Source organism: Camponotus vicinus, unplaced genomic scaffold, assembly GCF_025532165.1.
Source record: "Camponotus vicinus isolate PSW18456_S1 unplaced genomic scaffold, iyCamVici1.0 SCAF_1, whole genome shotgun sequence".
Lineage (NCBI taxonomy): Eukaryota > Metazoa > Arthropoda > Insecta > Hymenoptera > Formicidae > Camponotus > Camponotus vicinus.
The window spans coordinates 17,207,492-17,216,424 of record NW_028141945.1 but is presented as its reverse complement, the minus strand read 5'-3'; the positions used below and the strand labels follow the sequence as shown (position 1 = coordinate 17,216,424).

The 8,933-nt window shown below is 34.7% G+C and overlaps 2 protein-coding genes across 13 annotated transcripts; one reads left to right on the top strand and one right to left on the bottom strand.

Annotated features, from left to right (window-relative positions):
- The first annotated feature begins 106 nt into the window (after positions 1–106).
- Positions 107–8,568, top strand: LOC145959177 (uncharacterized). Of its 11 annotated transcripts, none has more exons than XR_014434925.1 (9): positions 107–279; positions 352–1,970; positions 2,492–2,834; positions 2,942–3,168; positions 3,822–4,075; positions 4,178–4,308; positions 6,431–6,608; positions 6,715–7,105; positions 7,235–8,568. XR_014434925.1 is itself a non-coding variant. In XM_083077780.1 (9 exons), exons 7-9 carry the CDS (start codon positions 4,188–4,190, stop codon positions 6,746–6,748), a joined length of 333 nt encoding a protein of 110 aa, XP_082933906.1. In that variant the 5' UTR covers positions 107–279; positions 352–1,970; positions 2,492–2,660; positions 2,748–2,834; positions 2,942–3,168; positions 3,822–4,075; positions 4,178–4,187; the 3' UTR covers positions 6,749–8,568. The 11 variants fall into 11 exon arrangements, 10 of the variants coding, with proteins under 10 accessions (XP_082933906.1, XP_082933914.1, XP_082933908.1 ...); XM_083077780.1 differs by having other exon boundaries at positions 2,492–2,660; positions 2,748–2,834; positions 6,715–8,568; XM_083077788.1 differs by having other exon boundaries at positions 6,431–6,478; positions 6,558–6,608; positions 6,715–8,568.
- On the bottom strand, positions 301–7,063 carry LOC145959176 (uncharacterized). 2 transcript variants are annotated; one of them, XM_083077777.1, is made up of 5 exons: positions 6,665–7,063; positions 5,540–5,784; positions 5,364–5,382; positions 4,456–4,560; positions 301–3,139 (listed from the first exon to the last, which is right to left on the bottom strand). In XM_083077777.1, the coding sequence occupies exons 2-5, from the start codon at positions 5,723–5,725 to the stop codon at positions 3,093–3,095; spliced, it is 357 nt and encodes a 118-aa protein (XP_082933903.1). In that variant the 5' UTR covers positions 5,726–5,784; positions 6,665–7,063; the 3' UTR covers positions 301–3,092. The 2 variants fall into 2 exon arrangements, with proteins under 2 accessions (XP_082933903.1, XP_082933904.1); XM_083077778.1 differs by lacking the exon at positions 6,665–7,063 and adding an exon at positions 5,886–6,644.
- Positions 8,569–8,933: the final 365 nt, after the last annotated feature.

Below are 8,933 nucleotides of genomic sequence, written 5' to 3'. Positions count from 1 at the left end.
TCAAATCAATCCATAGAAATGCGCTATGTCGCACGAAGCTACCTTGAAACTGAAACCTACAGTTTACGTTGCCATAGCAATCATTCTGACATTAAAGATAGTTATGTCAATCACGTTGTGTCAATTACGTAAATAAGTACGTTATACTTAATTTGCTTTATATTAACATTTGTGATAATGCAAGAAATAAATAGAAACCAGTATTTAAGCACAAATGAAAATATGATCTCTATCCTAAAAAAATAAAGGAATAAGGAGAGAAATTAAGGAATCCATGTGGTAAAAATTAACAGATTATTTCTTTCAAAGTAAATATTTATTGTGTATTTATATAAGTGACATCGCTTTCAGGATAATACTTTCACAAGTATGATATAAGTCTGTCAACGGTTTGTGTTTATGTCTCTGATAATTGGATACCCGTCAATAGCAGCTGCTGTATTAATTTGCAATTTCGCGATACGAAAGATGTATAAAGATAGATGTATGAAGATAAAGCGCAATATATTTCTCTTTTATACGTATATATATATCTCAAGTACTTTTCTCAGTAACGCAAAAGTTTCTCGCGATATTAAATTTTATACATCTGTATTTATATATATATATAATATATCACGACAATCTGTATTTATATGTATAATATATCACGACAATTCTACGTCCACATATGGATTGATTGTCACTTGTCTCAGATATACATAATACACTGTTGACCCCTCTATACATCTAAATAGGCAACGTGAAGAGTACTTCTTCGCAATTTCTTTTTCTCTCTCTCTCTGTTTCCAGAAATACACGAACGAGAACATTTAGCAAATTATCATCAGGGACAACCTACTGCTAAAATGGGCTTGTGTAAATATGTGTGTATATGTGTGTGTGTGTGGTGTATATATATATATATTTATATGTATATGTGTGGGCGAAATTAAAATATGTTTGGACCTCGCAACCTCCTAGCATGCCTCTTGCACACTATGAATTTAAATTCAGATATGCACATACAGATGAACGATTAAAAGGGAAAGGCAAAGGCGCGCGAACGAACATTTGGTGACTTTCGCACTGCTCTTAATTTCGCCAGCGAAATGGTACGTAGGCGGCATATATGTTCCCAGCAATGGCGATTCATAGCCAAAACCGCATGGATATATTGATTTTCTTTCCGGCACCCTTTCGGTGTCCCGTCGACGTTTCAACGTCGAGATACAGTCATCGCCAATTCATGCTAAACATAGTCATAGTGGTGCACGTTATTAGAAGCCGAGAACCACGCGACCCGTGCAATTTGTGCCGACCCTCTTTCAATGCGCAGAGAGATTTGCATACCAGGATATTCTAAAAAAGACAGAACCTCGATATCTCATAAAAATTGTCATACAAACTTCATCATACAATTTTATCTCTCATACGGGTGCGAATAATTCTTATCAAGGAAAATTCAATTTTAAATTTTATTCCGAATATCTGTTATCATATCGCGTTCTTTTCAGAATATCCTGTGTAACGATGACTATACAATTAAATCTCTAACGATTTATATAATGTTGATTAACACAGGTACATTCAATATGAGTACGGATAACACACAGCGCTTTTAAAACGTCGATTATTGAAATTCATTCTCATAACCGATTAATTCCCCTATTATGTACAACGTGATTTGTATCCGAATAATCTCTTTGACAATTTGATTTTACAGATTTGGGAAGAGTGAAATAAATACAATGACATCGCTCATCCGCATTCGATCTAATAATGACACACGCTTTGTTGATAGTCTCATACCAACGGTATCGATCCGATTCTCTTGTGTCTAACAAGCGATATCAGTAGTAGCGTTGCTATTGCTTATCTTCAACAGAATTCTCGTAAATTTCAAGTCAAAATTAATATTGATCAAATTATGGAGTACGCCATATGTTCGATTAATTTCTTGTTTTTAACACTCTATGACATATAAACACGTAAATATACAGCATTTAATACACAAATTTTCTAACTATAATCACATGCATTATTGCTGTGTTTAATGTCTTCAAATTTAAATAGATGCAACCAATTAAATATCTTTCAATTAATCGAATCAATTAAAAATTGTGTTGTATTTTTAGACATGTTGAATCAATCATAAATCGATAAATAAAAATAGACGGTAACGATATGGTTTTTGTGAAATATTCGAAAGATCAAGATTATTTCCCATAAACTTTGACAATTGCATAATACACGTCTATATCTCATCTCTTTAATTGTTCACACATATTCTATGTCATTTATAAATTTCAATATATTTAATTCTTCAACCTTTTCATTTAATATAAAACTAGAATTTATATACACATATCATCATTCTGTCAACTAGTGCAAAGAAAAATTTAGATGCTTGAAATATTAATATTAAATGACTGAAATATTACACATCTTTTTTGTATATATGAAAATTTCTTTTATATACGTTTGATTAAAGTAAATTTAATATTTGAAGAACGTGAGACAGGAACTATATCAGTCACATGACATTACTGCCAGAATACTTGTAGAATTGAAAGGCATAATAATTAAGATGACACATATTTCGAACGAAACAAGAAATCAACTATTGCCATGTTCGATCAAACTGCCCGATAAAGCGTCGCAGTTCGCTGCAAAACGAAGTACACGAGTCGCTTTCAATTAATTACACAATTAATTACTTCTTCCATTGAACACTAATGTAGATTTTCTCGCGTTCGGCCGCACAGCAGCCGAAGTAGCAGATTCAACCCTCGTCTCTCTCACGCGACATCAGAAAGATTAATTCGGGCATATGTCGACGCAACGTTGAATTTGTACGCTAAGATAGTCCTCGTGTTCATGCACGATTAATGTCCAAATAAATGACAGTATCCTCAGCCATCGAGATTTATAGAGTCGCGTTAATTTTGTTCGTTTTTAGATAGATATGTACGTGACAGATGTCTTCAGTTGTGGCCTGAAAGACGCGTGACGCGCGAAAGATCTGAATTGACAGTGGAAAGAGCTTAATCCTAGTTTTGTTAATATGCATCAATTGCGGCGGAACGGGAAATCCGGAGGTCATCGAACGGTTAAGGTCGTGTGAAGCGATACCGGTACGGAGTCCAGGCGAACAGTTCTAAAGGAAAAGAATAACATATCCATTGTGTATGCATCGCTCTCTTGTCACATCCTCTAATGTTCTTAGCATGCAAGAGTGGTGCCAGATCGTAAAGATCATTGCTACTTCACGCCATTTCTCACAGATTCGGGATGCACAATTAGCATGCATTTCTGAAAACGGCCATTTATGTTTGAAAATGAAGCTTCTTCTCTTCATTGCCATTCTATACTTTATCTAATCTAATAAGCATAAATAATAACTTAACGCTGCAAAAACTGCGATTGCATTTTTCCAGTTTTTTTGTGTGTTCTTCTGTATTTGTTATTTTTAATTAATTTAATTCAATTTAAAAAAACCAAGAATATCAAGAAGAATGAATGTAAAATGACATTTTTGATTCACAAATTGATTCAGTTGAATTTTATCACAGTTTAATCGACTCCTATTTCTTACTTTAAAATGTTGAAAAGAATTAATCAAATTATGATGAGAAGTTTTCTTAGTCGTCACTCTTTGATTGGAAAATGAAAGTCTCTTTGATTGAAAAGTTAAGTCAAAAGTAATATTCTTAAGATTTAAAATATCCAAAATATATATAAATTTTGACATTTAACTGTGATAATAAATTCTCTAATTATTTTCAGATAAACTCTCTAATTATTTTTATAATAATAAATTCTCTAAATCTTATTTTTAGGCAATCTATTCCGCAAGCTATCATTTCCAGTTGCGTGTATTGTTCGATGATGAAACATGCCGGATTTCTACGGATCTGTTGACTGATTTGTGAACAAGTCCGGTTGTGAAAGAAATCTAAGTGCGATATCATCCGATGAATTTGCAAATGATAGTTGAACGACAGTCACACAGTCTTGCATGGGAGATGCGTGTCACGATGTGATTTTGCGACATCTCTTTGGTGGGCACCTCTGATGATGACTCTGATGCTGTGTAAGTACATATACATCGAGGTATCGAAATGTAAATGTGTATGAATGTTGAATGGTTTATCAAGGAGTTCAATTAATAACGATTCGACGGCTATCGTTTCAGATGAGAAATAATGCCCAACACGGCTGTAAAAACTTCGCTAATCGAAGGCGAAGCGATAAAAACAATCATTCACAAGCATCGGCTCTCGGGATTGATCAACGTGGTCGACTCGTTCTCCGCATCTGTAGATGGTATGGTGGGAGGATGTCTGCAATCTGATTGAATGGTGAAGCGATATGAACGATGTAAACGCGCTATGCAAAACTACTTGTTTGTAAAGGAGAGTTTGTAGCGTGTTGCGGCGCGTACACTACATGTAGAATCGCTCTACGATTTACCATGATTGGTGAAGCATGGGCAAAGGGCATTCAGAATACGATTGCAGAATCCACGCGCTCGGTTGTTCCATCCAGCGATGGTATCGCCACCCTTCAATCTACTGCCTGTACACACACACACGCGTATACGTATAGTCAGTATGTTATAAATATCAATCTCGAAAGATAATTATAATTGTGCGTTCTACTTTGTAAGTAGCTCTAGGGTGTTTTACCCAACTTGACGATCTGAAATATCTCTGTCATTATTCATGATACGAGAAAATATAAAAAATGTAAAAAAAAAATTATATAGCGAATACTAAGACTAACAAATCGCTTTTGGCCTTTTTTGCGAATTTAAATTTATCGACATTTTTTTCAAATGGACATAATATTAATGGCATATGTTTTATTAGCATCTTGTAACTGATTACAAAAACTGAATAGTTCATGATGTATCGATTTCTTTTATATGATAACCTTGATATTTTCTTTATACGATATAATTTATTCTTTATATATTTTCCCGTCTCATGCATGCAACAGCGGAGATATTACATGAACATGAGCATATTTCTACTCACCGCGATTTAAAAATATACATCTATCTAATCAATTACGCATTTATTTTATTCTATCTCTATTTTTCTATATATTTATTAATATCTATAAATATTTTTTTAGTCATTTTTACGCGTCTATCTAGCAATCTAGCAATCTACGCACTTATCAAATCATCTCTCCTCGTTTGCTTTTTGCCTACCTTCTTTTTTTGAGTATATAATATTTACCGCTTTACTTATATCTGCCTTCTTTTTCCTTCGTTATAGCCGACGCGAGTCAATCAAGAATATTTCAACCTCGTAAAAATGAGATACTTGAGTCTCGTAAACGAATCGAATAATCAAAGATGAATTTTTACTTACCTTCTCCTGTATCAGCTCCCTGAAACACAAAGAGCAAATTTTGTATGCCCAATCTTCGCGATATAGTTTGATAGTAGTAGTTGGTCTCATTAATGGCGCGTTTGCCCTTCGATTTATACACTTGAAACTATGAAACTTTTCTATTTGAATATAACTCGCGAATTCTGGCACATTACCTCCGACTGAGCTTTTCTTTTCGAGGCTTCCGTAGTAGCGGTCTCTATCACTTCGCTAATAAATTTCGTCGTTTCCCTCATGAGCTCCTCGTCCTCCTTGAAAGCTTCTTTCCTTTGTTCTAGCGTCCCCGTCATCAGGTTTTTCTCGTGTTCATCCATGTTGCTAGTTTGGTACGATGTGGACATCCAATCGGTTGTCAAAGAGTATCATCAACAACGACGATTATCGTCTTTGCGTTCTAGCCCTTTACAATTAAAATTATACTTTCAGTTAAAGAATCTTATGCGCGAATTGATTGCAGAGCTTTTTCTTAATTAAATTAACATCACACAAATATTTAATTACCTTATCGAAAATTCACATAATGGAATGTATTAGAAAATTATTTAATATGTATACAAAAGGGCTCGTAACAGATGCGTGCGTTGTTTATGACCTAAGTGATACGAATGCACTCGATAATTTTAGACTTAATTATCTCTTTTATTATCTCTCTTTCTCTCTCGTTTTTTTCTCTCTGTGATCACCGACTTGATATTAATTCATCAAGATTCCCGTCGACCCTTTACGCATTCAAGTCCCTCGCGCATACATTACCGGTAATCGACCGCAAAAACGAGGCTTGGAACCGGGGTAATTTCGATGTTTTTCGAATCAATAGAGGATGTGATTATAAAGATGTGAACAATCAAATCACATTTTTATTTCAGAATAAAAATAAATTGTGTCCTAATTATATAATTTTTTAAAGCAAGGTAAATTCTTATAGAGCTTCTTTTTACTTTCTTATATATGCTACGGATGCATATAAAATAATGAAAATTTGACATATTGCGATTTATGATTTTTTATATTTACACTGTGCTTAATCCGCACTTTTGTTGCAATAGCCTCGTCGATCGAAATCACCGAGAGATTACACCGGCCTCAATCTCGATGTCAGTTCATTTCTGAAGAATATCGCGAGGTGAGAACGATCCCGATTGCTGAATGTAACAATGTAACACGTAATTGCAGGCACCAACGTAAATACAACGACGACGACGACGAGGATATATGCCACAGGTGGTATGTATTGTTTCACCACGCACGCACACTGATACCGAACAATCGTTTCTACGTACACGCGCGTGTGTTCCGGGGATGCCGACGATGACGTGGTCACCGATCCAAGGCCGGCGTTGCAGTGGAGGCCAACTACCGTTTAATCGCTGGTAAAGTGCCTGGACCTGGCCACCGAGCTATCCCGAGCCAAGCCGGTCGAGTTTCTGACGTATCCCCCGGGTCCAATAAATTTCCCCTCGCTTTACGGACATGAACTTGGCTCGATGAGGAGGTGTCCTCAGTATTCGAGACGCCGAGAAACGGATCGACGAGAAATTGAACGCTGAAAGGGGAAAGCACCCCTCATCTTCTTGCTCGGCAGCGTCTTCGACGGGCTCGCGCTCCGCCAGGTAATGATCGACGCGAAGCAGGCGCTACCAGACGAAGCTCTCTTACCCGACTGGATATCACCCCAGCCAGACCCCAAAACGGAGCATGCGTCGGGGGCATGCAGTTATTAGGTTTTTATATCTGTGCTTCTATGTACTCTCTTATCTATGTGGGCGAATATATACACGTGCATGTGCACCGACCCACGCGCGTATACATATGCATACGTATGTATTTATTGTCATTTTTTTATCTCGTAGATTCGTAGACACTATCTCTATCAGATTCAGACTAGAATGAAAAGCGGAATTTGACATATAATGCGAATTATCGCAGCTGCTGGTCATTTACTTGAAAGATCTTAAAAAATGGGTGGATTCGAGAAACAATCGATGGGAATTATCTTGTAACGCTGCGAAGCTTCTTAATCTGCGGAAAAGAATGGAGCTTTGCAATTTTCAAATTTCTTTCTGTGTGGGAAATATATGAATACATATCTATATAAATTTATCGTGGATATTATATGTATGGAGAAAAGACTGTAAAGATTAATTCTGTTCATTAACTTTTATTTCGCATAATGCGTATCGTACGACAACGCATTTTTATCATTCATTTTTTTAATATGGTATATATAGTACGTCTGGAAATTTCATTTCTTTGAGAGCGAAACAATTAGCGAAATGCTTACATATAAGCATTAGAGTCTAAAAATACATGAGATACTTGTTGATTCTGGATTTGTTAAAATAGTCGGATACTTATGTATCACTGTGTATAAAGCACGTATCAACATTATTAATGGATGCAAACATTTTTATTTTATTCTACATAAAATACGTATAACGTAAAATCTGTATAATGCCTCAATGTGAATTGCGGTAATCTTTTACGTATCCGTTCGGTTACATAATTAGAAACACGTGTGCGTCATGCGTATATGTATGTGTGTCAATGTATTTCATAATTGATATCAACTGGTCGCAATTAATGACACGTACAGAACCGAGTGTTGATTTCTTAAAAGAAAGATAAGGAATCGCGTCGCCGTCTCATGCGAATTTAAATATAAGAAATGAAATATTTATTCTCGATGAATTACGCAGAATGAGATGGAATTTGATATCTTTTTTGCAGTCGAATCAAAAGCTTGTAATTATTTATTATATATCATTTCAATGAAAAGTATAGACGTTTCGATGCACTTTGCATGAATATTCCTCGACTTTAATGAGAAAGACGGTTCGGGAAGACATTGCTAAATATAGCACGAACGCGTTTAATAACAAAAGATCAATATGATTGTACGATGAATATTTTTTCCCTAAAGAAGCTTGTCGCTCGACAGCTAATATGTATTTTTTCTTGTTTTGCGTTTGACGTGGCATGTGCCGTACATATACACGCGAGCGTATGTTCTAATGTATGTACAGTATATTACATTATAATACAATGTATTACATCGTAATGTATGTACGATGCACGTGTTGTTTACCTGCCTCATGTTAGATTCACAGCGTTTCTAAAAAAAATATCTATATTATATAATATCTTTGCTTCAAGATTAATTTTTTCTTCCAACATTAATTTCTAATATTTCACTAATTATTTTTATTATACTTTTTGTTATAATTGTTGTTTTTGTAATATCGTTATTATATTAATTGTTATTTTTATTAATATTGTTATTATATTAATTTGATATTATTCCAGACCCAGACAAATTTGAAGAACATAAATTGGTATTCCCTAATAATTTATGTTACATTATAATTTGTATTATATTTGATTGTACAAATTATAATTAGCATTAATAATACATAAAAACTTATGTATGTATAATTCTAATAAAATATGTGCACAAAATTTATATGTGTGCAGGAAACAAAAATTCATTTTTCAAGCTCTGCAGTGAGAGAAAAGGTGCGAAAGAACAGAAAGTATAAAAAATAAAAGAAT

Excerpts from the sequence above, each read along its gene's own strand:
- LOC145959176 (XM_083077777.1), bottom strand. The coding sequence starts at position 5,725 with ATGTCCACATCGTACCAAACTAGCAACATGGATGAACACGAGAAAAAC. Across the intron at positions 3,140-4,455 it reads CCCATGCTTCACCAATCATG|AACTGTTCGCCTGGACTCCG; the intron begins GTAAATCGTAGA and ends CTTTTCCTTTAG.
- LOC145959177 (XM_083077785.1), top strand. The coding sequence starts at position 4,188 with ATGCCCAACACGGCTGTAAAAACTTCGCTAATCGAAGGCGAAGCGATA. Across the intron at positions 4,309-6,430 it reads GTTCTCCGCATCTGTAGATG|CCTCGTCGATCGAAATCACC; the intron begins GTATGGTGGGAG and ends TTGTTGCAATAG. Across the intron at positions 6,609-6,714 it reads GAGGATATATGCCACAGGTG|GCCGGCGTTGCAGTGGAGGC; the intron begins GTATGTATTGTT and ends CACCGATCCAAG.